This window comes from Leucopleurus acutus (genome assembly GCF_964270905.1).
Source record: "Leucopleurus acutus genome assembly, chromosome: 14".
Taxonomy (NCBI): domain Eukaryota; kingdom Metazoa; phylum Chordata; class Mammalia; order Artiodactyla; family Delphinidae; genus Leucopleurus; species Leucopleurus acutus.
In genome coordinates this window covers 7,468,148-7,495,788 of record NC_139156.1, presented here as the reverse complement: position 1 = coordinate 7,495,788, position 27,641 = coordinate 7,468,148, and the positions used below count along the sequence as shown (strand labels likewise).

General features: G+C 40.2%; 1 protein-coding gene across 2 annotated transcripts; it reads left to right on the top strand.

The window, feature by feature from the left end:
* The first annotated feature begins 480 nt into the window (after nucleotides 1-480).
* Nucleotides 481-25,816, top strand: ABRAXAS2 (abraxas 2, BRISC complex subunit). 2 transcript variants are annotated; one of them, XM_082854259.1, is made up of 10 exons: nucleotides 517-594; nucleotides 4,905-5,024; nucleotides 8,825-8,861; nucleotides 9,265-9,474; nucleotides 11,411-11,477; nucleotides 17,954-18,144; nucleotides 19,006-19,125; nucleotides 20,050-20,134; nucleotides 21,733-21,847; nucleotides 23,670-25,816. In XM_082854259.1, exons 4-10 carry the CDS (start codon nucleotides 9,317-9,319, stop codon nucleotides 24,137-24,139), a joined length of 1,206 nt encoding a protein of 401 aa, XP_082710385.1. In that variant the 5' UTR covers nucleotides 517-594; nucleotides 4,905-5,024; nucleotides 8,825-8,861; nucleotides 9,265-9,316; the 3' UTR covers nucleotides 24,140-25,816. The 2 variants fall into 2 exon arrangements, with proteins under 2 accessions (XP_082710384.1, XP_082710385.1); XM_082854258.1 differs by lacking the exon at nucleotides 9,265-9,474 and having other exon boundaries at nucleotides 481-594; nucleotides 4,934-5,024.
* Nucleotides 25,817-27,641: the final 1,825 nt, after the last annotated feature.

Below are 27,641 nucleotides of genomic sequence, written 5' to 3'. Positions count from 1 at the left end.
TTGCTTCTTAACCTCCAGCGCTACCACCATCTCACTTCAAACCATTGTCATCCAGCGTCTGGATTATTGTGATAGCTTCCCTTCCCCGGCAATATATTTTGGACATTGCAGCCAGAGTGGTCATGTGAAAATTGAAATCACATCATGTTACTTCTAGGTCAAACACAAAACCGTACAGTTGCACGAATCAACTGCCTCTTTTATCCTTGAGCGTGGCAAATGCTGGCTTTTAATGCTAAAAGTTTCGTTTGTAAAGAGAAAAAACGGTTTGGGGAACTACCAAGAGCTATACAGAAGAGGCAGTGTCTGGGATGCGCAGAGCACGAGACCCACGGGGAGGATACAGTGCTTGGGTCGGTTCTGATCGCGTAAACCTGCACTTCTCAGCCCTCGCTCCCCGGCGCACAGAGCCCTTGGCCTCACCCACTGAAGACTCCATTTCCCAGGATGCCAAGGGGCGGGGCCGACCGGAAGGCTCTGTGCCCTCCGCGGGGCATGATGGGGGAGTTGGAGATTTCCATCATGGCGGCTTCCATTTCGGGCTACACCTTCAGCGCTGTGTGTTTCCACAGCGCCAACAGCAACGCCGACCACGTAGGTGCTGGGCCCCCCGCCGCGGCTGCTGGGGCCTCCAGCCTTGGTCTCAGGCCGACGCCTGCGGCCAAGCTGCGATCACTTGCGGCTCGCCCCCCCGGGCTGGCCCGATTAACTGATGACCCGGGAGGCTCCCGCCGCCAGCGAACTCCTGCTGCCCGGGGCCCTTCGCCCCCGAGATGGGCCCCCTCGCTCGGTGCCTTCCGCCGCCTGGCCGTCCCGGGACGGCAGTCTCCCGTTTGGCAGAGCTTTCCCGGCCGGCCACCGACAGTGTCAGGAGTCGCTTAGTGGAAACCGAGCGCCTGCCCCTCCCTGAGAGTCAGGCTTCTAGACTTGCGAGGGGAGTCTGGGGTCGGGAAGGAGCCGAGAGACCCGGCTTTAGTCTAGGAGCGCAGACACCCAGCCGCGCCCGCTGGTCTGACAGGTTGTTGTGGGCTGCGACGAGGGAAACCGTGGCTGTCACTATTCGTACTTGTTAGATACGATCGTGTGTTTTCTTCTCCTCGATGGAAAATGGGGATGTAACCAGGAGTGTTAGGTGTAGGGTCTCTTTGCCTTGAAGTTGCATGTTCAGTTCCTTGGCGAAGGTTCTAAGACCACGGAACTAGTCGCAGTGAAATAGGGAAGTGACAGGCCTACGTATGAATGATCGGAAATGCATTTTTAATGTCACTGGCCTCTGGATGGAAATTCTTTATGAAACTAGATAATTTTTATCTTTAAGTACTTGCCCACCAAATTGAGGGATTGTTTTAAGTGATTTTAGTAGTGAATTATTGAAGTTCATTAAATAAACGTAGTGGGGGGGCTGTTGTGGTTGTGTAGTCATCACAAAGCAAAATGATACACTGCAGAAGAAGGAACTGGACTTGGTTTCACTTCTGCACTCCTTGCTTCCATTAATAAAAACTGATTTCATGTAGAGGTGGTTCCATTAAATTGAATGGCATTAAATTATTGTGCCGTTCCTCGCTTCAGTTTGATAGTAGGGATTAAGGATAGGAGTATACACAACACGGGTTTCTCCAGAGGCAGCTCCTGTCTCTGGACACTAACACCTTTGATATTGCAGACAGATATTTAATAATGTAATGCAGTTCCATGTAAAGGTAGTTTGTGGCACTTCTAGTGTCCTGTGGAAGTATTAAATATGGTTCACAATAATGCTTCTTAACCTCTCTAGACCTTGGAGTGCCTAGTAATATCACAGTTTATGTATAAGGCAAAATTACTGGAAGAATAAGAAACCTGTTGAAAAGTGGATAGTTTCTTTACAAACTGCAATGAGACGGCCGTGTTACTTAGATTGTTATTAATATATTTCAAGAGCTATCTCTGTAATATCTGTGCTATGCCAGGCATGGTGCTAGACTTCACAGAAATTTTCACCAGTGACAATGGTTTGCAACTTGTGTCTTATACGAGGATACCTGCTTATATTAACCTTGCCACAATTATATAAGTGGAATACTTTAAAGTAATTTCAATTTCATATATTTTAAAGTTGAAGAACCAAGAATTTGTTTTTGTAGTATGTTCTTGTTTTGCCCTGGCAAGAAATTAGTTTAAAACCACTCATTTCAATAGAGTTGGAGTTAACAGACTTTTTCTGTAAAGGGCCAGACAGTAAATATTTTAGGCTTCATGAGCCATGTGGTCTCTGTAGCAACTACTCAGCTCTGCTGTTGTAGGGAGAAAGGAGCCATAGACAATAAGTAAATTAGGATGACTGTTTCCAATAAAACTTTACTTATGTACACTGAGATCTGAATTTCGTATAATTTTCACATGTCATGAAATATTCCTATTTTCTATTTTTTTTCAACAATTTAAAAGTGTAGAAACTTATTCTAAGCTTGTAAGCCATACAGTATCAGGCGTTAGGCTGGGTTTAGCCCACACAGTATAATTTGCCTACTGTTATAAGGTAACAGTGGCTCAGATAATCCAGACCAGTAGATAAATAGGCATTCATGTTATACTCGGCTTTAGAATGTCTTGATGTCACTGTTGACTTTTTCAAACGGAGGCCTGTGGTAGGATTGCCAGATAAAATATAGGGCACCCAGTTAAATCTGAATTTCAGATAAATAGTAAATAATATTTTAGTATAAGTATATCGCATTTATTACATAAAAATTATCCATTGTTTATCTGAAATTCAAACTTAACTGCATGTCCTGCATTTTTATTTGCTAGGAATCTGTAGATATGTTCTTAAAGTCTAAAGTTGTGTAGGAATTTTAAATTGTATTTTCCACTTTGATTAAAGAAAAAAGTTTTTAACTTGTTACAAAGACAAAGCTTGTTTTTTGTAATAAGAACTCATAACTGAAAGACTTTCATAGGATAAAACAAGCTTCTTTAGTCTGTGTTTTCCAGATTAGTAGTCATGGACTCTAGCTCTGAGAGAGGTTTTTTTTTGAAAGAGGGGTGTGTATATTACTAAAGTTTGAGAGATGCCCTGTACATGATGATTTGGGATTTTAGGACACTCCACTCACCTTATCCAATACAAAAGCTATGCTGAAAAACATCTGTTTCTCCCTCCTCACCTCCACAGATTCCAACTGGGATTTTTTTTTTAATATTTATTTATTTATTTTTGGCTGCGTTGGGTCTTAGTTGCAGCACCCGGGACTTTTTGTTGTGGCGCGCAGGCGTCTCTCTAGTTGTGGCATGCGGGTTTTCTCTCTCTAGTTGTGGCACATGGTCTCCAGACCTTGTGGGCTCTGTAGTTGCAGCGTGGGCTCTCTAGTTGTGGTGCACGGGCTCAGGAGTTGCAGCACGTGGGCTTTGCTGCCCTGCGGCATGCGGGATCTTAGTTCCCTGACCAGGGATCAAACCCGTGTCCCCTGCATTGGAAGGTGTATTCTCAACCACTGGACCATGAGGGAAGTCCCCTGGGAATGTTTTTAAACTAGGAAGCTTCTTTAATTGATTAGAAGGGTCAACCTAGAATGGAAAGGACATTGTTTCATCAAATGTATTCAAGCAGCATTTATTGAGCACCTCCTGTGTTCTGGGCACTGTACGTGGTGTTGAGATACATAGTCAACAAGCACAGAGTCCCTGCTCTCGTGGAGCTTATATTTTAGTAGGAGCAGGCATTTGTTAATACATATAAATATGAAATATGGCAGATAGTAAGGAGACTAAGAAGAAAAAGGATGCAGGGTAAAGGGAACAGTGTCTGGCAGACTCTGATTCTGTTCCACTAGCCAGGGAAGGCCTCTCGGATGAGGCGCTATTTGAGTGAAGAGTAGAATGGAGGGAAGGAGCAAGCCATGTGGATGACTGGGGAGGGGGAGTCTGGGACAGCCTATTAGTTCACCACCTACAGGGAAGTTATTTTGACATTTAGAGTGTATGTTCTCCAGCTGTGCTTGTGCTGAACACTACAGCAAGTGCTCAAAAACAGTAGGTTATATGCTGAGTAATCCAGAATTGATGATGGTGGTATATGTTCTCCAAAGGTGTAAATAAATTTACCTCAGCATTTATTAAAGAAAAACTTTCATGTAATGTTAAATTTATTTGCTGGAATGCTCATTTCCCATGCCAGCCCGTACAGGAGCGGTTAGGTTGTGCATTGTGTCAACTTCTTTATACTTTTATCATTAGCAATGTTTTTTTGTGTGTTTTTTTTAAAATTTATTTTTGGCTGCGTTGGGTCTTCGTTGCTGCACGTGGGCTTTCTCTAGTTGCGGTGAGTGGGGCTACTCTTCATTGTGGTGCGCGGGCTTCTCATTGCGGTGGCTTCTCTTGTCGCGGAGCACGGGCTCTAGGTGCACAGGCTTCAGTAGTTGTGGCGCACGGGCTTCGTTGCTCCGCGGCATGTGGGATCCTCCCGGACCAGGGCTCGAACCCGTGTCCTCTGCATGGGCAGGCAGATTCTTAACCACTGCGCCACCAGGGAAGCCCCCATTAGCAATGTTTTTAAAACAATGGAATAAATTACATGCTGTTTCAAGAAAACAACCTTGGAATATTTCTGCTTCCTGAGCTTTTTTAACATTGGTTCTTACACTTAGTAGGATTTAGGTGATGAATTCACTCTCCTTATTTTCACTTCAAAAAAAACAGGGTTTTAGGGGAAGGGATTAAAATAATATTTCATCTTGTCAGGAAATCCTTTTTTCGAACAATCCAGTTAATAGCCAAATCTCAAATTGCTTTAGTCTTACTTGTTGGTTTGTGGATTAGTAGTTTACATGGCAGACTTATTTGGATTATTGTTAAAGTTATTATAAAAAATAACAATGTCCTCGATTCCTCTTAATTCCAGTAAAAATCCCTTTGATTTTTAGCTGCAGCTATTTTCTTCCATTGCTTTCAGGAAGGATTTTTGCTGGGAGAGGTAAGACAAGAGGAAACCTTTAGCATCAGCGACTCCCAAATCAGCAGCACAGAACTTCTGCAAGTCATTGGTGAGTGAGTTTATCACGGACCTTAGAAATACTCTTCTTGTATATATGCTGCTTGTTTTGTTCTTTGGCCCTTTAACTGATTTTAACCTAATGGTATATTAAAAGAGTACATAGAAAAGCACTGAAGTCACAATGCCAATTATTTGCACTAGTAAGTGATGTGAAATGTTTTTATAAGTCAGTGTAAACTCACAGTGTGTAGCTATAGGTTCAGGTATCCTGTGAAGCCATCCCTCACCCACTGACTGGTCTGACCTATGAATGGCTGTGTGGAATTACACGTGATAGTCTCTTCACAACCACAGTGATCCTCGAGTTTGCACCTCGGGCTCTGCCCATTGTGGGCATCACCTCACACTATAATGAAAGCACGTGTCGTGCTGGTCCTTCCTGGAGGGATCCGGCAAAGATGTTTACACTTGTTTACAGGAGATATTTGTTAAACCTACACAGCCTCTGAGAAGTAAGCCAAACAGTCGATTTGGGGGCGATTGCTGGGGCAAACGAAGGAGCATTTGTAGGTCACCCGCCCTCTTTGGAGCAGTCTCCTTTTGATAAAGAAGGATTGTAGTCCTTTCAGCGGCACCTCGAGCACTTCACCTAAAAGCATATCCTGATACTCAAAGCAGAGCGGGGGTCATTTTATTCATTTATGCAGCCAACAATTATTGAAGAACGTCCCTGTGAGAGGCATTGTGCTGGGCAATGAGAGAAATGTCCAATGCATCCCTGCCTTCCAGGGCTGTGGGGAGGATAAGACGAGCGTACAGAAATACCAGAGGGTGCAGGACGAGTGCTGTCAGGAAGGAACAAAGAAAATCTCATGAGTTGGGGGAAAAAAAAAAACCCACTGCTAGTGGGTTAAATCAGTAAAGACACCATACGGGAGGTAAACTTAGGGTACATTCAGGGGATCCCAGTGCAGGGAGTGCATGAAACTTACAGAGAGCCTGGCCTGTTTCTGTGTGACTAAAATACAGCCTGTGTGAAGGTGAGTGGTTTGTGGTTTGAAGTACTGCTGGGAGGTTAGGTTATGTTGAGACCAAATCATCAACTTCAGCCTGTTCTCCTAGCCGTCTAGTACCTGGGCTGGGAGGCGGGGTGAGGACTGAGGTGGTTGGGATTGGAGGGAAACGAGACAGCTGTTTCCTCAAGAGCCAGACAAGCCCCCTCCCCACAATATACTGACTTGCTGAAAAAATACCTGATATACTGCTGCATGGCTGTTCTTTCACTGACGGTTTATTTTTGTGTTTTGTTTTGCTTAACTCTTTAAAATCCTAAAATAGAGAACTTGGTTTCATTGGCCATCTGTGCAATTATTCATTGTTTGTGCTTGGGTTTTCAAAACTAATGTGGTATATGCAGGTTTGCCAGATAGACCTGACAGAAAACCGTGCAAGAAAGAGCTCTCTTGCCTGGCGTGACCACAAAAGTAGCATTTCTGATGAATGTTCTGGCTGTTTATTTATCTTTAAAGAAATAGAATGGGAAAGTAACTAAAATTCTCCAGCGTAGTGTACTGTATCTTTGATTCATACACCTTCCGGTTCTTGCAGTAAATACCAGTTTCCATGGTACTGTAGATATGGAGAAGAACCAACAGAGAGTCCCAGTTAATACAGTGCCATGACAACCTTCTTTTGCTGTATAATGTTTAATTTATTAGCTACATTCAATTCGTTGTTTGAAATAGTCACGGATCTCATGAACAGAGTATTTGCTAGTATTATCTTAAATGTATTATTATCATTGTAATATTTTTCTTTTAAAAATAAATACATATTAGAAAATGTAAACCAAAGACTCTGGAAAACCTGGATTGAAAGGCAAAACATTAGGTAATGTGCCATGAGAAGTATTCCATACCACTAGTGTGAAGAAATTTTCTGGCACAGTTTAACCACCAGAATAAGATATTTTAAATAAAATAAATTGACCAAATTTCTTATTTGTTGAAAATGTCTGAATCCACACACAGACACCTTTCCTTGACTCTACACAATAAGGAGGACTTTATATGGAATATCACATTTTAAACACTTGTATTGAATACATATTCATTTTTAAACCTGTGCTCACTCACTTGAAGCGGAGTCGTCCGCTCTTAGTGCTGGGAGCGGTCAGGAGACAGCAACAGGGAGCTCCCTTAATTAATAAGGTGATGCAGCAGCAGTTACTGGAAAGAACGGAAGGGGGAAGGACAGGAGCTGTTCAGCTCACCCACCAGCAGGAGAAGCAGAGACAGGAAGCTAGGCAAGCACAGCAGTACGTCCCAGTGGGGACTTTTACAGAAATGCGGGCAGAGACGCCATGCGTACGTGAAGAGGGGTCCACTGCATGGATGAGCTCTGGAGGCTTCAGAGACTCTAGAATCCGAGGCAAGCCTGCCCTGCCTCCCGCTGCTTTCAGAAGTCTATCTATCAGCTATTGTGCCCGCCAGCTTCTTTCCAATCTGCACCTTATTGTGTTTGAGAGCATCCCCTTGTTTTCTCCACGGAGTGCTTAGTTAGGTATTGCAAAATCTTGTAAGAGAAAGCCTTCACTTCCTTTAGAAAATACCACATGATGTCTAGAGCATATCTTCAACATGCTTCTAATCCACGTTGCAAATCATGAGAGAAGTCTGCTGGGGTGGATTGATGACAGGAATGTATATTCAGAGTTCAGAATTTACTCCAGGGATTTTCTTGAACAAAATATTCTTTCCTTTAAGGTAGAAGAGTTTTTTTTTTTTTCTTTTCCCTGAACTCTAGTTGACATTTTTACTACAGACATTCCATATTCTAATTACTAACAGTATCTCTGAAATAACTTCTGGTGGTATACCGTGTCATTTTTGGTGATAAAAGAAGGAAATATTTCTAGATGAGGTTTTCTTATTTGCATCACTATGTCGACAGTTATACTAGGCAAATGAGCTTTTCATTCCTGTGGAAGTACTGGCATCTCTGTCTGTGTTTTGGCAGCACTCACATCAGTACAGAAGCTAATGGGCATAGCCTGGTGTCCTTCAAGGTTGTGGTTTCATATTAATTGAGTTAAAATTGCAGACTGGAACTCTGTGGCTGTGGCTTTATAAGCAGCAGGTGATGATTCCCTGTCCAGGAGCATGTTGTTAATAGAATTGAGTGGTTAATTAGTCCCATGGTCTTATAAAGCAACCCAGACCCTAAGCCCCCTGATGAGCTTGAAGAAATTGTTCTCTATGATTAATCGCCGCAATCTTTTAGGAAGCCGTTTGGATCTGCCTTATAAATGACTGTTTCCCTTGGTACTGAAAATCTTTGAAAGGGTTAATATACTTTCAGAGTTTCTGCCCTTCCCCTTCAAAACACCTGGCCCAGTTGTCCTGCGTTGTTAGTAGGTTACTGATAGTAGGGTGGTAAGGCCTTCCTTTCCCCAAGCTGTCCTCACAGCTCTTACCCACCTTGATCAAATGCTTCCAGGCATTGATTCCTTTTTCCTCTTAGGCTTTGTTTAAATAGGTAAGATTGAATGAGGGCACACAATAGCTGCCTGTTCCTAAATAAAAGCTTTCAGATGTGTGCTCATCACACCTGGACAAATGGACCCAGAACTTTCATTCACCAGTCTACTTTGTCCTGAGAATGTGTGCCTGGGTTTCAGTGTTAAAAAGACATACTGCCCTCACTAGTGTACACACTGTTCGGGAGAGGAAAACTGTCTTTTTATTGTCTGAGATTTTGGTTAAAAATTTTTTTTAAATCCTGAACTGTTTTATAGTTGTCTGTATCTTACATGATTAACTGAGATGTATTTCCTCTTTCTAATTACAGAAATCCACAACCATCAGCCTTGTTCAAAACTTTTTAGGTAAGCCACATCCTTCTTTGTAGCTTTTTGTCCTTAATAAAAGATTAACTGATTGAAAACTAGTGAATTTAGACCTGTATGTGATTATGGCTGTAAAGTTATAACTGAGGGCATCCATATTCACTTATTTTTTGAGTGCCAGGTGTGTGTGTGGCACTGTGTTAAGTTAGGAAGAGGGGAAAGGAGACAGTATAAATCTTGGCCTCAGTGGTTTAGAATGGAAGCCTTTATGCCAGCCCCTCTAGCAAGGGCTCTTCATCCGTAGAGAAGGAAGTTAACCAAGGATTGCATATAGATAAAATAATTGGTGTTGTTAAGAGGGATAAAAAGTGTTCAGTGTTCAACTTTAAAATGTAAGGAAAGGGAACGTAAAACCTACTTTTTTGTGTTTAATATACACCAGTTGAATATTATTACCAACTAAAGGACAGAAAGAGAAAAAGACAGGAGGAGAGATGTTCAGAGGGAGAAAGAAAAGGACAGAGAGACTGACGGAGGCCAAGGTGAGGGAGAAAGGGGCCAGCATCTCCCACACACCGGACTTCTGTTCCCCAAACCGCAGTCCAGGCCTCTGTCTGCTTTCTCAGCCCCAAACCCTTCCGCCTGATGGCAGGTATGATGAGCTCCACTCTGTGTTTCGTAAAACTCCCTGAGGCCCTATTCTTCTACTTTCCCAAGAGCCAGGCCAATACTTTCCTTGCATTGCTGCTCATACTAGCCGGATTCGGCGTTCTTGGTCAGCACTTCCTTCTTTAACACCTGCCCACCCTTTGTGCCTGGCTGTTCCTGCTGTGTGTTCCCTGCAGCTTTCACCCTGACCCCGCTCCCATTCTCAGCTGACCCAAACACCCAGCCCCCTTGCACCCAAGAACCCATGGGGACTTGCACCATGTTCACCACCCACCTTACCCCCACCCCTCCCGCGCACACTTGCCCATTATTTCAGAGGATTGTTACCTGTGAACTAAGCCTCAAAGTAGCTGAGAACCTCATCTCTTAGATTTACACATAACTGAAAGAGGAGCAGGAAGCAAGACAAGGAACCAGCAGTTCATTTGAAAAGAATCTCAGAGCAAATGAAATGATTCAGGCCCTGGTCCACACACAACCTCTGTCTGGGTCAGAATGGGTCCTGTTTGGCCCTGACCATCTAAAGCTTTGCTAGGTGTGCCCTGCCCTGCCCTTCTGAGATTTCCTTAAACCACTGTCAGCAAAGTAGTAACAGAACGTAGACTCATAATTTAAATCATAGACTCATAATTCTTAGAACTGATAGAAATCTTAGAAATCATCTGTCTACTCCAAAATCTTTATTTTGCAAAAAGGAAATGGTGGCCAGGTAGGTTAAAGTGACTTGCCCAAGATCATACAGTGAGAAGCAGAACGGAGCTGGAGCTGGTATCTCCTGACTCACAGTTCAGCGTTTTTACTATAACTTGAACTCCTTCCTGCCTTATAGGCCTGGGCTTATGGTGGTAGGAGGAGGGGAGGAGGGTGGCATGCCTAAAACCATGACCAGGGGTAGAAAAGCCCACACATCATTTTGCCTGGACTGCTCATCATGGGATTCAGGTCAGATTGGTCTCGTTTAAGGGTGAGTGCATTCAGTTTGAAGCTGGTCAGACCTCGCTTCAAATCCCAACTCTTCCATCTACCAGTTCTGTAATTTGGGGCAAGTCATTTAACCTCATTAGCTTTATCTAGAAAAATGGGAATAAAACATGTTGACTGGGACTTCCCTAGTGGTGCAGTGGTTAAGAATCCGCTTGCCAATGCAGGGGACACGGGTTCGATCCCTGGTCCTTGAAGATCCCACATGCCGTGGAGCAACTAAGACCATGTTCCACAACTACTGAGCCCGCGTGCCACAACTACTGAAGCCTGTGTGCCTAGAGCCTGTGCTCCGAAACAAGAGAAGGCACCACAGTGAGAAGCCCACACACCACAACAAAGAGTAGCCCCCATTCGCCACAACTAGAGAAAGTCCACGCACAGCAACGAAGACCCAACGCAGCCAAAAATAATAAATAAATTAATTTTTTTTAAAAAACAAAAAACATGTTGACTTGTTGGGCTGAACTGGTACTTATCTCCCAGCATTGAGGCAAGGATGAAATGAATTAACACAAGGAAGCATGCAGCTGAGTGTCTTATTAAGGATTCAGCAAATACTCATTTCCTTTCTTCATTTCTCAGAAAATGAGCTGCTGTGTCTTTTTTTTTCCCAAAGGTAATTGATACTTAGAAACAAGAAAAAGATGTCACAGCCATTTGAAACCACACATTTTATAATTACTTGCTATCAGCTCCTCCCACTTATGGAAGTAATACACTTTGAATGTTGCAGTCTCTTGAGTAGTCTTTGATGCAAAAGATATATCAGTAAAGCATTTAGATTGTTTTCTCTTTATATACCTATTGCAGACAAGCAATTGTATCTTTATTACCAACTTTTAGGGTTAGATGACCCATAGACATGTTACTAAGCATATTCATGTCAAAATACTATGTGATTTTAATAAAATATTTTTTCTCTTAAAAAAAAACAGTTTTTATGACTATGCAAGCAAAGTTAATGAAGAGAGCTTGGACAGGATTCTTAAAGATCGGAGAAAGGTATGTTCTATTTGTCACCCAGTCTGATTTGGAAATCAATCCTTATCACCCAAACTTAAAACCAGAAATGAATGTAAAATGAAACAATGAGATTTGATGTTAATATATAAGAATTCTGTTGAGTAGATTTTAAAGGTAAATTGCAAATGTGACACGATATTTACAGTATATCAATAGAACAAAATTTGGATATTTAGAGTGATTCCATTATGCAAAAGTCAGAAGAAGAAAAAGAACATTAACTATAATCTAGAAAGTTGACAATAGTTGAGTTGATTCTGGGTGGTTCTATCTTCCCATTATGTAATTTAAAAAATAATTTTGCCAACATTTAATACACATACATTAATTTTATAATGAGGGAAAATATTTTTTAACAATACAAATTGCAGTCAAACATCTTTAGATATGTTACTCCTTCAAGTTCAATTAACAGTGAACATAGATGTTTTTCTAAAAGGTCATGTGTTTATCATTTCTGTCAGCATATGCATATGATGTTCTGAATGTGTATACATGGTAAGCAAGTCTGAACAAAATTGAAAATGAATCAAAGCTTTATTGCTGCAGCACTGTCTGATGGTCTCATTTATAATTTACTGTACCATGTATGGGGTTTACTTTTTTACCTTGGTATATTAATTCCAGAAAACAGATTGGTCACTAAACCATCACTTGAGGGAAAAAAGTACCAATGAAATCTTTCAACTTATCAAACAGAAAACAAAATACCTTTGTTTAGAAGTATGTATTATTTTTTAAAAAAAAGCTTTAAAAAGATTACCTGTGCATAAAAATAATCAGTGTGGGATTCCTAAAGTGTCTGAAGAAGGGCGTCAGAAATAAGAGTGCAGGGCTTCCGTGGTGGTGCAGTGGTTAAGAGTCCGCCTGCCAATGCAGGGGACATGGGTTCGAGCCCTGGTCCGGGAGGATCCCACATGCCGCGGAGCAACTAAGCCCGTGCGCCACAACTACTGAGCCTGCACTCTGGGGCCCGCTATCCACAACTGCTGAGGCCCACGTGCCTGGAGCCCGTGCTCCGCAGCAAGAGAGGCCACGGCAGTGAGAGGCCCGCGCACCGCAATGAGGAGTGGCCCCTGCTCGCCGCAACTAGAGAGAGCCCACGCCCAGCAGCGAAGACCCAACGCAGCCTAAAATAAAAAATAAATAAATTTAAAAAAAAAGAAATAACAGTAAGAGTAGATCAACAGCCTTTCCAATGTATGGACTCTCTCAGTACCACTGTTGGATGTACAGGCAGAAAGGAAAGCAGGTAAGATCACAGGAAAAATGGGAAGTGTGAGGGATAGGTCTGAAAAAAGGGCAGTGGTTTTGAGGGTGATAACAAACTCAGGAAGTGCTCGGTATTAGCAGAGAGTCTAACACAGTCCCCTGCCCAAGTGGGAAAGTGGGTTAGAGCACCACAGGCATCACGGTCCAGCTCCCCCATTTTCAGTGACTTGCCTGAAGCATACATTCTGGGATCTCTTAGCAGTCCATATTCATCCCCCAGCCACCACCTTACTTCCTCATTCCATTTATTTTCGTATTTTAGATAATGAAGCTTTATTACACTTTCTAAAACTAAAATTTATTCCCTGAAAATTCCTATTGAAGCACAGTTGCCTAGAGCACTCACTATATATTAAATTACCAAGAAATTTTTTTAATAGATGAAAAAAATTTAAACTGAAAAAAATGAATAAAGAATATAAACAGGAAATTCACAAAAGAAAAAAGAAATCCACAAATGTCCAAGAAGTAAATGGAAAGTTGTTCATTCTCAATTAGGAAATACAAATTGAAGCACGTAATGCTGGGTTTTTGTCCATCCAATTGGCAGAAGTATAAAAGGATTGCTAATATCCAGTGTTGGCAAGATGGTGGGAAATGGGGAAGCTGTAGTTGGTGGGAATGTAAGTTGATATAGACATTTAGGGGGAGAGTTTCGCAATAACAGAATTTTAAATATGGAGTTCCACCTCTAGGAATCTGGCCCAAGTAAACAAAAGCATCTAGGCACAAAGGTATGAAAAGCTGGCGTTATTGAACATTTTAACTCTGTGCCAGGCAGTATTCTAAGCACTTTCCATGTACTGACACATTTAATCCTTGTAACAGCGCTGTGAGGCTGTTATCATCACCCCCATTTTATAGTTGAGACAACTAAAGGTAAATAACTTACTTAAGGTTGCGAGCAGGAAATGTTGGCGCCAAGGTTTAAACGCAGCAGTTTGGCCTTTTAATCCAGCATACGAAGATGTTTGTTGTATCTTTGCTTAATAGTGAGAATTTTGAAAGCAATCTAAGGGTCCACCAGGAGGAATGGTTAAGTAAATTATGTTGGTACCTCCATGCTATGGGATATGAAGCAGCCATTAAAAAGAATGAGGGAGGTTCTCATGAATGACATAGAAAGATCTCGAAGTTAAATGAAATAATTTGAGCCTGTTTTTTATAAAAACAAAAGTTTGAATGTTTAAATGTACAGAAAAAGATCTGGAAGGAAGCCAACCAAACCTAAAAGTAGTTACTTTGAGAAAGGGAGCAGAGATGCTGCTGAGGAAGGGAGACTTTATGTGATAAGGTTTTTTAAATTGTATTTTACATTGAAAATAAATAAAGAAAGGAGCTCTACCATGTAGTTTTTTCAGTAGCAAATAGGGACACATTTCCAAATTAATTTGGGGGTTTTAAAATTGGATTTGCTAATTTACTATGCTGTTTTGTATTTTGGTTGTGTATTAAAATATAATCATGTATTTTTAAAAATAAAAACAAACAAACAAATAAATAAATAAATAAGTAAAATTGGATTTGCTGTTTTGAGACACAGAAGACCAATCATAGGTTGTTAACCGGAGTTAACTTCGCTTTTCCTGGGGCCAAGATTCCGAAAAAAGCTGATCTTCAGTTTTGATTTTGTAGAACTTTGTGCTAAAACTGATGTTTGTATTTTCTTTTGCAATTAAAGACAGGAATTTGTTGCTTCAATTTACTTGGAAATTATGTTTTATTTTCCATGGAATTTGTTAAAGGCAGGGACCATATTTTATGTTCATTGTATTTCCTATGGCACCTTATACATAATATAAACTCTTTAAGGATTTTTTTTCAAAAATCCAAATTTATAGCCCCAAAACAAGATGATACATAATGTTTAGACTGAAAATCTTTAGAGTTGACTCTAGTTTGATTTTTTTTTTTCCTCCAGAAATGGTACAAAGTTATATCTTCACCTCAAAAGGGTTACAGTAGTAGTTACAAAGGTACATTTAAAAGTTAGGCTTAAAAATACATATGTACCTTAAACAGTATCTGACATACAAAAAATATTTTTAATTAATATCAGCTCTTCAAGAAAGTGCTGATGGAACTGTTTCAAAAACTGACTCTTTGCTAGGCAGGCTTCAAACCTAATGTATAATTGAAAAACCCTGGGAGTTCCCTGGTGATCCAGTGGTTGGGACTCTGTGCTCTCACTGCCGAGGACCCTGAAGGCCCAGCTGGGTTCAGTCCCTGGTTGGGGAACTAAAATCCCACAAGTTGTGCAGGGAGGCCAAATAAAAAATGAAAGAAAGAAAAATCCTAAGAATTGGACGCAAGTTCAGTAAGTTGAACTCATATAAAATAAGTACGTAATAATTTTAAAAGTTCCCTAATGGGTCCTAAAATTACCCATTAGAAAACACAAGCTAATAAAGATTTTTGTCACAATAGCAATTAATGTATAAAATACATAGAAATATGTTTACTAAAAAAAGTGTGCCTCTAAATATAGAAACTCCACAACATTGCTAAAACATTAAAAAAAAAAAAAAAAAAAAGGTTGGGTTTAAGATAGAGGCTAATGTTTTTGGTACGAAAAATCCCCCAATAGGTGCAGCAAGGTTGCGTTGGTGTGCTCAGTTACTGCTCTGGCAGAATCCATATTGTATTTGCAAAGTTTTGACCAGTCTCAGGTTTTGGGCTCAGACCAAGAAAGCAAGTGAGAGGAGGACTTCTGCCTTCTTGAAAGCACCTGCTCCGAAATAGATAATGATAAACATAACTGTTGTCTTAATATCATCGTAAGGCCAAAAAGAACAGAACTTAAAGATGACAAGTGTGCCCAGTATTGGAGATAATTGCTTTGGATCCAGAAGATGTAAGTGAATGTCTAGCACAGAGAGTAGAGAGGAGAGTCTTTGTGAAATATTGTCTGAAACTTTAGCAGAGATAAGGTTTTAGTGAAAGATATTCATTATTTTTTATCATGGCCCAAACATAGTGTTCTCTTCCACATCAGTGACCTCATTTCTTAACAGCATTGCAACCAGCTTGTTAGCTCTAAAAGGTAGAACTGTAGACGTCGCCAATGTGAATTATTTTGGCGTGTCATCTTTCATTGATCAGGATGAAGGGGGTTATCTTTTTAGCAAATATCAAATGAATAAGTTGATATCCAAAATAAATGTATAAGGCTTCCCGCTTCTCTGAAAATACAAATGGAATAAAACAATTACAGTCAGTATAAGTGAAAAGCATTAGTACCCATCCAGTAGCCACTTGCAAGATTCTTTAGTCAGCGAGTATTTCATAAGAAGAATCCATGGCTGAGCACTGCTTAGGCCTCTGCAGGAATGCAGGGGTGTGTGAGATGCACCCGAGTCCTGCAGAGAAGCTAGTCCTACATTAAATACAGAGTGCCGAGACTCAGAGTGAAATGTGCCATGCTCTTTGGCGTTAGTAGCTCTAGCCAGTTGATAATTTTTGTTACCCACTTTTTTTTTTTTAAGGAAAACTACTTTTCACTCTTTTATGAGCAACATTGTGTGAATAATGTGGAATTTTAAAGTTAGTGTAGTACAGTGGAAAAAGACAGGCAAAGAGGTTCCAGATCTTGGCTGTCACTCATTAGCTCTGTGACTTTGGACAAAACATCTCTTTTATAAGATTTGCACTGTCAGAAGTGTTTGGGTTTTCTTTATATTTAAAGAATATCAGAATTAATTGCTTTAATATAATTGGAATTATGCTTTATTTTGAGCGGTACTCCTTAAGGGCAGGAACTATTTCTTTGCTGCCTGTAGTTCCTTGCATGTGATACGAGCTCAGTGCAGAAAACTTTACTCACCTCCCAGGGTTGTTGTGATAGTTAGTGAAAATATTTGTAACGTAGCTAGCTGAAGGTCTGGAGCAGGGGCTCAGTAAAGGTTGGTTGACTTCCTTCGTTTATGAAAGTGCCAAAACATAATCTAAATTTACTGTTAGTTTTAATATGACACTAACAATTTTAAATTACTTTGATTTCTCAAAACAGGATTTTCACTCAAAGAGTTTGGTTTTTTTTTTTTTTGCGGTACGCGGGCCTCTCACCGTTGCGGCCTCTCCCGCTGCAGAGCACAGGCTCCGGATGCGCAGGCTCAGCGGCCATGGCTTACGGGCCCAGCCGCTCCGCAGCATGTGGGATCTTCCCGGACCAGGGCACGAACCCGTGTCCCCTGCATCGGCAGGCCGACCGTCAACCACTGCGCCACCAGGGAAGCCCAAGAGTTTGTTTTTTAAAAAGAAGCTTATGAAGATGATTATTCTTATAAAGAATTAACTTAATTGTCTCTACAACAGAGATTTTCAAACTGTAGTATGCATAAGAAAAAACTTAAGAACTTATCTTAAATTCAGGTTCCTGGGTCTACCCTTAGAGGTTGTGATTCTCCAGGTTTGGGTGGGGCCCAGGAGCATTTTAGGGAGCTGCCAGATGTCTCTTAGGCCATGTGTCTCCCAGATGTCCAGCAGATCACATTATGAAGAATATGCTTCCAAAGAGCCTATAAGTTTAATTCACTTACCAATTTAAGTTACAGTGTAGTCAAAACTGACAAAGCTAAACTTTTTAAATTGTTGTATTGAGGTATAATTGACATGTAATAAACTGTATATTTAGAGCATATACTTTGATAAGTTTTGATATATGTATACATGCATGAAACCATTATCAAAATAAGATGATGAACATACCTATCACTGCAAAAGTCTCCTCATGCCCTTTTCTGATCCCTCCTTCTCACCCCTCCCAGGTCACCCACTGATCTGCTTTATGTCACTATAGATTACTTTTTATTTTCTAGAATTTTATATGAAATGGAATCCTATAGCATATGCTATTATTATTATTATTTAATAATAGCATATGCTATTATAATTTGGGTCTGGCGTCTTTCACTCAGCCTAATTATTTTGGAATTCATCTGTGTTGTATTTGTTGGTAGTTTGTTCCTTTTTCTTACTGAGTAGGATTCCAGTGTGTGGATACACCACAGTTTATTTAGCCGTTGACCTGCTGATGGACAATTCGGTTGTTTTCAGTTTTGAGCTATTGTGCATAAATCTGCTGTGAACATTTGTGTACAAGCATTTGTGTGGATGCATTCAGAATTAAATTTGTAAGATTTCATGCAACTTTTAATACTTTTTTTCTTCTGTTTTTGTTGCAGAAAGTTATTGGGTGGTACAGATTCCGGCGAAACACACAGCAGCAGATGTCGTACAGAGAGCAGGTTATTCATAAGCAGCTCACCCGCATCCTTGGGGTGCCTGACCTCGTCTTCCTTCTCTTCAGCTTCATCTCCACCGCCAACAATTCCACTCATGCTTTAGAATATGTTCTCTTTAGACCAAATCGGAGGTAAATAAAGCGTTCCCACCAGCCTCGCATAAATAGGAAAGATGTTGATACAAGTAATTGAGATTTATGACTTTGAAAATATGCATTTTATAGCATCTTTAAAGAAAAGTGTTTATAACTCTCCTTTAGCTAGTTTTCTTTGTGGTTAGAGAAGGTATTTTCCTTTCAGTTAGTTATATAAATTAAAATTGTTTTTGAATCAAGAAGCATTAGCAAGACATTAATTATGCATCAATTCATATAGGAATAAACAGCTAGAAATCATCATTTGCTTCTCCATAATCCATTTTGTAGAAATACAGTTTTATTGCACTGTAAGTCTGACTGTAATTTTAAAACACAGATTTCAAAGACAAAATTGTAAAATTGATCCACCTACTGGTTAATGAGGGTTCTGCATTGTGAACTTGCTAAAGCAAGAAAAAAAAAAAAATCATATGATCATGGTGTGTGTCTGTAAACAACAGAAAGGGTTCCCTCCAGAATTTCACTTGTAGTAGAATAAATTAGATCAATATCAGTGAAAATAATTATTAATTGTTAAATAGCCATTTGCAAGATTTCATTAATTAATCAGGTTCTTGAGCACTTAAAACCTCCTCAGCACTCTGTCAGTTGCTGCGGAGAGGCAAAAGATGTATAAGACGTCACCTCTGCCCTTGAGGAGTTTACAATTGAGTTTCTACTTTAAGGGAAGGGAAAAAATTGCTAATTCAACTAACCCTAGGTTGTCTGTGGAAGTAGGTTCTCTGTGAGACCTTAAGTTAGTTCCCAGTGCAGAGACTCAGGCTCCTATTGGCAGGACCCATTCTTCAAGTAGAGCAGTGCTTTCAACATGATCTCTCTCAATCTTCCCTGCAGGTATAATCAAAGGCTATCCCTTGCTATTCCCAATCTAGGCAACACTAGCCAGCAAGAGTATAAAGTGTCTTCAGTGCCAAATACTTCTCAGAGTTATGCCAAAGTTATTAAAGAACATGGGTAAGTCGAAAGGTAAAATGAATGTTTTTTCCTTTCTTTTGTTAACAATGTGTTTATGGGGACTTCCCTGGAGGTCCAGTGGTAAAGAATCCGCCTTCCAATGCAGGGAACGTGGGTTCGATCCCTGGTTGGGGAACTAAGATTCCACATGCCGCAGGGCAACTAAGCCCGCGCGCCACAACTGCTGAGCTTGCACGCCTCAACTGGAGAGCCCGCGTGCCGCAAACTACAGAGCCCACGCGCTCTGGAGCCCGCGCGCCACAACTAGAGAGAAGCCCGCGCACCGCAACAAGGAGCCCGCACGTTACAATGAAGAGTCCGCAACGAAAGATCTCACATGCCACAACGAAGATCCCTGGTACCACAACGAAGATCCCTGGTGCCACAACAAAGACCCGATGCAACCAAATAAATAAATAAATGAATAAATAAATATTTAAAAAAAAACCCAATATGTTTATGGAGAAGTGTGACATCGTTTGATATAACATTGAAAAATCCAGTAAGGTAATTCTCTAGACCACCACTACTGTATATCAAAATCTTATGCTTATTGAAAAGATAGTTTACTTTTATCAATATTTATTTTTTTAATCATTTACCACGATTTTTTTTTTGCAACTGATACAAAAGTTTGGATAGAGTATGTGTATTTCTGAGGTTCTGAGAGCTAACTGTGGTCACTGAAAAATATATAGAGTGATCTAGGAAAAAATAACACTATTATTTTTCAGTTGTCTCGGTAACATGGATTCTCTTTTCTTTCTCCTGTAATTCTAGGGGTATGGGCATTATTGCTTAAACATTGTCACTGTGAACTTGTAGCATTTACGTTATAGATAGAGGTAGAAGTGATGGGAAAGTGCCTTCTAGTTCACGGCAGTTCTAATCACTTGGTGAATCTTTTTTCTGTTTGTCTTCTAGTACTGACTTTTTTGACAAGGATGGAGTAATGAAAGACATCAGGGCGATTTATCAGGTTTATAATGCACTTCAGGAGAAAGTGCAGGTAACTGTTTATTTACTATATTCATCTTATTTATATTGCCCAAATCTTTTAATTCTACTTTAATTTTTAATAATCTCCCAACTGACAAATGAATTGTGGTCCAAAAATCAGAATGTGCTCTCCCAAAGTGATATAAGATGTATGGAGTAGTTGCTCATGTCAGTCTATGAAAGCTGGTCTCACTCATTATGTGCCTTCAGTGGAAACTCTGAAGTACAGAATTAATATCACTCTTTTAAATACTCATGACCTCTTTAATGACAGCTTTTTTCCTGGGGAAATGTATTCCGAATTTAAAGAAGTATTGCTAAGAACACAGCTGTCCCATCACTTGTACTGTAAGTTGAGACTCACCCAAAGGCACCCGTAACTCAGGACAGCTCTGCTTCCTAATTCTAGTTCACTCACTCTGCCCGCAGCTGCCTCCACTGTGTGGGAAGATGCAGTGGAGCCTGTTCATTCCTCGGCAATCATGCAGCAAATATTTATGGAAACATCTCCTACAAGCCAGATCCTGAGCTAGGTGCTAAGAATACTTTCCCACGTTCTTTTCATCATCCCCAAAGTGTTCTTAGGAGTAATTTGTTCTAAAACCCTAAGAACAAAAGAGCCTTTGAGGACAAGGAGAGTGGTAGGGCTGAAGAAGCTGTTCCGGGTCTGGAGAAAGCCTAGCTTTGAGGAGGAAGGCCCCGTGGCATAGAGAGAGGAATGAAGGCAGCTGCTGAAAAAGAGGAAGGCAGACTGAGTTCAGCCTGGGGCAAAGAAGAATGCATGCAACGGGCAGTTTCCAGTGTCAGTTCTCCAAATTCGGGTCACGGTTACCCATAGCAGCATAGGGAACTTAATACAGCCTCACTCACTGGTGACCAGCCCACTTTCAGGCAGTTTCTGGTATTTCTGCTATGGAAGGAACATGTGGTGAAAAACAGCTTTGTGTCCTGAATTCATGACCATGCTCTTTTCAGGCTATCAGCACTGTCTAATGGACTTCAAACTGGCTGTCATACATTTCATTGACTGTTGATTAAGGCCTGCCCTGCAAACACCAGTATCACGTCCAGTGCCCTGATAGGAGTGGTTACATTACATTGATATGGTCTCAAATACTTACCTTTTATTAAATCTTGACTTTGAAACTTATTTTCTTTTTCAACTTTCCCTAATTATAAGTAGTTTCTGTTAAATAAATCTATGTGTCATCTGATGTTTGATTGTTGATTATAAATAAGAGTTGAAAGTATCTCATTCCTGTCTTTTGTCCATCCTTGTATGCCAGACTGGTATCGGAAATTCCCTTTTCATATCCATAAAGATGAGTAAGAAAGGGAAGAGATGAACTCTTTCCCTTCTTACCCTTCTTCTTTAAGAATGTATAAGCTAAATAGCATAATCATCTTAACATAATTAAGAAAGCAGTTCAGTGGAAAACAACAGTATTGGTCTCTGGAACCTTCATGATTTTGTTCTACCTTAGGTGTCTGCTTTTTAACTCGATAAAGTGTCTGGACTCTTCCCAGGGTTATAATCGATGCTGTCTTTATGAAATGCCTTGTGCTTGGATTTGAAACTAATTGTTCTTGTTTTCATTTTTCCCTCAGGCAGTGTGTGCAGACGTAGAAAAAAGTGAGCGAATTGTTGAATCTTGTCAGGCAGAAGTGAACAAATTAAGAAGACAAATCACTCAGAGGAAGAATGAAAAGGAACAAGAAAGAAGTGAGCCTCCTATTAATTTTACCATTCAGAATCAGGGAAGTGTCTGGTTTTAAACATCAAATTACATGCATTCTTCTATACTCATCAAGTTCCAAGTTAGGCTGCTTGGAAGAGGGCATTCACTTGTCTTTAGACTTTTCCAGAAGGGAATGCCACCAAATTTAACATTTGTAAGTAAAATCTATAAAATGTATGGCAAATAATATCAAGTGTAAAAGAGATAAGGGTATAACTAGCCTTTTCTAATTTAATAAGAATATTTGTAAACAAATTAAAATATAATTTATATTTCCAGGTAAATGATGTCTGATTCATTTCTACTGTTACATTATTCTAGAAATAATCAGAAATGCAGACAGGGATTTCTGCACAAGAGCATTAATCACAACTTTATAATTACAAAATCTCGGAAACAACCTGTTACAGTAATTGAATAAACAACAGTAGAATAGTTGAATACATTTTGGTATATCTATATAATGGAATATTGTACAGCCATTGAAGCGAATTTTTAATGACATAAGATAATATATAATCTTATATGAAAATGCTAGGATATAAAACAGTATAAACATATTATCTCAGCTCTTTTTTTTTTTTTTTTTTTTTTTGTGGTACACGGGCCTCTCACTGTTGTGGCCTCTCCTGTTGCAGAGCACAGGCTCCGGATGCGCAGGCTCAGCGGCCATGGCTCACAGGCCCAGCCGCTCCGCGGCATGTGGGATCTTCCCGGACTGGGGAGCGAACCCATGTCTGCTGCATCGGCAGGCGGACTCTCAACCACTGCACCACCAGGGAAGCCCTCTCAGCTCTATTTTAAATACATGTATACAGGGACTTTCCTGGCGGTCCAATGGTTAAGACTTTGCGCTTCCACTGCAGGGAGTGCAGGTTCGATCCCTGGTGAGGGAACTAAGATCCCACATGCTGTGTCAAACAAACAGACATACACACACAAAGCTCAATAATAAAACTAGAATTCAGAAAAGTTGGGGTGCCTGACATCTAAAGTTTCTGTCTTTTAACCCCAAATCTTGTGCTATTTTCACCAAAATTTTAACAGTATTATCTGGGTGATAGAATTGTGGGTGATTTTTTGTTTTTCTTTTCTAAATTTTGTACAGATCATTTTTATAATATTTTTTAAATGTACTTAAAAACAATTTAAAGGCCATAGGCTCATAGATGTAGGGCTGTTTCTGTTTTACCACCATAAAAATGCAGTAAAATTATGGCCTATTATGTAGAAAACTGGGCACCTAACCCAGGGCTTTGAACTTTTAAGGAGAAAGAGATGTTTAAGAGTATTGTGACAAGTTGTTGTCAAGAAGTATTTTTTTTGACGTGAGGCCTGTTAAGGAAAAGTTAACGTTCAGATGACTGCCGAGGATGGCGAGGACTGTTGATTTTATCCTCTGTCCCCCAGTCTCTGAGTACAGTAAGCAACAGGTGAGGGAAGCAGCACCAGATCTGGAATTAAGAGACCTGTGTTATGAGTATCAGGGCCCCACTTCTAGCTGTTCTCTTAGTGAAGTCACTTAACCTTTCAGAGCTCCGGTTCTTTGCCTGTGTAATGGAAACAGTAACATTAGTGATGACAGTAGTACTTCAGAGAGCTGTTTGGAGGCTTAAATGACTTAATGTATAGAAAAATCTTTTGTAAATTGTGAAATACTATGCAAATGTAAAATAATTCATAGTAATAATAAATTTCACTTCTTTGTTGCTATTTTCCAGAACAATCAGGTTGAACATTTAACGTATTGAAATGCAAAGCTGTGAAAATACAGAGTGTTACAGTTTTCTTCCTCTTTTCATCCAGGATTGCAACAGGCAATGATAAGCAGACAGATGTCATCTGAAAGTTTGGACCCTGCGTTCAGCCCTCGGATGCCCTATCCTGGGTTTGCAGCTGAAGGCAGAAGTGCACTTGGAGACGCAGAGGCCTCGGATCCTCCTCCCCCTTATTCTGATATTCACCCAAATAATCAAGAAAGTACTCTGAGCCATTCTCGCATGGAAACTAGCGTCTTTATGCCTCGACCTCAAGCCGTGGGCTCCTCCAGTTATGCCTCCACCAGTGCTGGACTGAAATATCCTGGAAGTGGGGCAGACCCTCCTCCTCCTCAAGGAGCAGCCGGAGACAGTGCTGAGGAATCAGACGACAGTGATTACGAAAATTTGATTGACCCTACAGAGCCCTCTAATAGCGAATACTCACATTCGAGGGATTCTCGACCCATGACGCATCCCGACGGGGGCTCCAGGAACACTCAGACCTCCCCAATTTAACTAAACAGAGGAAACTCTCCACTTAGCGGTGTTAATTGCTCATTGAGAGAGTTTTTTTGAGGACTTAATCTTGGGAGAGAACTTCTTCCTCAGACCCCTGGACTCCCCAGGACAAGCGCTTTTGGGCACAGAACTTGTAGGAGCCTCACGTCCACGGGTCCTCGCCTGCGGACTCAGTGTGCAGGTTTCACGACAGAACCATTAAGATAATCAAATTGTCCTAATTCTGGTGCGATTCATGGATGTACTGGTAAATATAGGCAAAGAGAAACTTATCAACGTAGTTTCTGTTCTTTAAAATAAATTGGAAATTAGAGACTAAGCACAATTAGTCTATAAATGTTCTATAAATCAAAACCTTACCTCTTGCACTATCATGCCTTGAAATTTACTTTTTCAAAGGGAAACTAGTTTAGCAGCAACCTTCAAAGAACCTTCTTTCTATGATGAGCCAAATTCATCTCTGCCAGAAAAGAAATTTTGATAATTCCAAGAAGCCTGATTGGAACAAATCAGACGTGTACCTTCTTTTGTCTGCATGACTTTGTGAGATCAAAAGAGAGGGCTTTGTTTCAACTTTTTTCTACTAGCCTGATATGTATTGTCACTTAAAATGGTTGCCTTTAAAAAAAAATGTAGAAATACTAATTACCAGTAAGTAATCATCCAAATAAGTATGACATGAAATAAATTACTTATTTTTCTTTTGGGGAATTACAGTGACTGCTATGTTGCACTAGCCACATTTATGGTCTCTGTTCTAGAGTCTTAAATGAAGGACACACAGCAGTATAACAGAAAGGAGTTATGTTCCAGACCTGAGTTTTATGATGAACAGATTCCAGACACAGTGGATTTAGCCAAGTTCATACGTAAGGAAATAACTCGTTTAGATCTTCTGATAAATCCTAGTGTTAGTTTTATTTGTGGAAGAAAGACATTTAATAAACTGTTTGGGAATCTTCGATTATTGAATAAAGATTCATTTTCAGTCTGAATAACCATACTTTTTTGAGTTGACATTTGGAAGATAGCTGTGGAATGTGTAGAGACTTTCCGTTGGGATGCACTTACATTTTTATTTAATTACTGCTTGTTTTCTAGTCTTAGGCCCAGAATGTGTGAAACCACTAAAGACATTCATGAGAATGATAGGCTCCTGGTTTGGAAATGACAAGACCCCCTCCCCCCATTTATGGCGGGGTTAGCCCGTGAAGCTAATGCCATGGATTATAGCTGCCTTTCCTTTGGACTAGTTAAAACCTGTCAGAATAAGGAAGTTGTTAAAGAGGCTTAAGCTCCAGGTTCTGGAAAAGCAGTTTCATTTTGTAGGAGAGAAGTTTACTCTAGTCTGACTGGAAATGAAATGCTAAAACTGCCACTCTTCAGATATCTACTGTATGGGGTCTGTATCTTCCTACTCTCCAGTTTTGTTGGCCTTATACGACTGCCATTTGATTTGAAATGTTGCAGACCGCTGTATCTGCAAATGTGTTCCAGTGTTTATCAGCTCCCTTCTAGCGGCTTCAGCACCAGTGTGAATTTAATTTTTTTTTAAGTGCCATCACCATCTCTGTTCAGATTTTGACATTCAGGAAAATATTTTTATTTTTATGCCATTCCGAAACCTACAATGTATATCTGACAAAGCAGTTAAATGTGACAATAAAAACTTATTTAATCGTGGTACTATTGTTGTAATGTCTGTCTCAACACCCGGCAAGGTCTTGCTTAGTTTACTCATTCTAGCTGTTCTTAGTCGACATCATACAGTTTTTTAAAAGGCATGAAAACTCACCTCCATACAGATTTTTTTTTTAAATCTGACTGGTTTCGGGGGAAATCCAAGAATAAAATTTACTAAAAGGTTCCTATGGATTTCAAGAATGTGTTGCATATCAAGTTATCCAGAGGACTATCAGTTGAGTAGAAAATTGGACCTTAGTTCCCAAAAGGCACCTTTCATGTAAGAACCGATCTTGTTTGAAGAGGCTGCTCAGCCGAATCACCTACTGATTGAGATGTTATAGAATTTGGTGCTCCTAGAGGGTCTTTGGAATTTCGGAATCGCCTTAGAATGAGTGTCTGCTGGCTAACAAGTATCTTCTGGGTTCTGTGGGGGCCATGCCAGGTTAGTGCTGTATCTCTTCCAGAGTCCAAGGTGATAGGCTTCTTTCATCAGGATTTTAAAATGGGGATTGTAGCCTTTTAGGATTCTACTCTATGTCTCCTCCAACTAATTTAGAGAAAAGAAGACTGGATTCTTTTAACTTACTTGAAAGTCTGGAAATGCTTATTAACATGTTGTAATTGGCTTTTCTGGAGAAGGATCAAAACGTAGAAACAGAAATCTCATCTCCAAACATTCAAATCCTAATTTAAAAGTCTAGACACTGTGGGGCAATGACCATAACTGCTTTAATAAAAAGATTTAAATTGACCACCTTGTGAACTCATATTTTAAGGAGGTAAGAAAAGAGTTGGGGAATATAAAATTTAAATACAATAGAAGTAATGGTTATTAATTGTGTTCTGGGTCTGATTTGCCTTGACTGTAGGTTTCATCTCAGTTACTAAAAGATCTTCACTCTGTTACAAGGTTCTGCTTCATTCTTTCCCACGGCAAGCCTTAGTTCTGCTGGACAGGGAGCCTGAAGGCAACTTGTTCTGCAAATGTGGTGCTAATAAATGATGGAAAATGTTTACTTTTCAACTTTATGACAAACAGATTTGGGGAAAGTTCTGGGATTTAGCTTAACTGCCTTCTTTTTTACAGTGGTTTTTGTGATGTCCTAAATAAGGCAGGGGAGTCAGGACATAGAGTCCATCCAAATTGGGTTACTCTGGGTTCGTTCTGATCCCTGGAGATTGGGGGAGGGGCACCCTCTAGCAGTGAGGTTTTGGAACATCAACAGGGAGATGTGCCCTTGAATGCCGTATGCTACACATGGTCTAGAATGTAGAACTTGGAAGTGGCCTTCTGTTTGTGCAGATTTAGCAAAAGGTAGTTCATCTCAGCATTTTTCAATAGCAAAAAAACTAGAAATTAATGCTAATGATAGTGGAATGGTTAAGTTTTGGTGCACCCACAGAAGATATAGGCTGCAGCTACTAAGTGTATTGAGGTAGAAATCAAAAAGATTTCTTGACATGGAAGGATTGCCTCTAGATACCCAATGAAGAAAGCCAGGTTTCCAAATAGTATGGAAGGTATGATCTGACTTTTGTGGGGGAAAAGTTTTTATGTAATATTCCTGTTGAAAGAAAACAATCTAGAAGGATATTCACCAAAGTGGTAACAGTGTTGACCCTAGATCATGGCAGTTCTTCCATCCTTCACTTATTGCGTTTTCTAATATTTCTGCAGTAAGTGTATAATAAAAGACTTCAGAAATGTTGGGTCATTGGCTACATGAATTATTTCATGCACACCACCCTACAGAGGTGATTCTGGAAACATTCTTGACTGCATCTCTTCACCACCACACTTCAATGTTTTAGA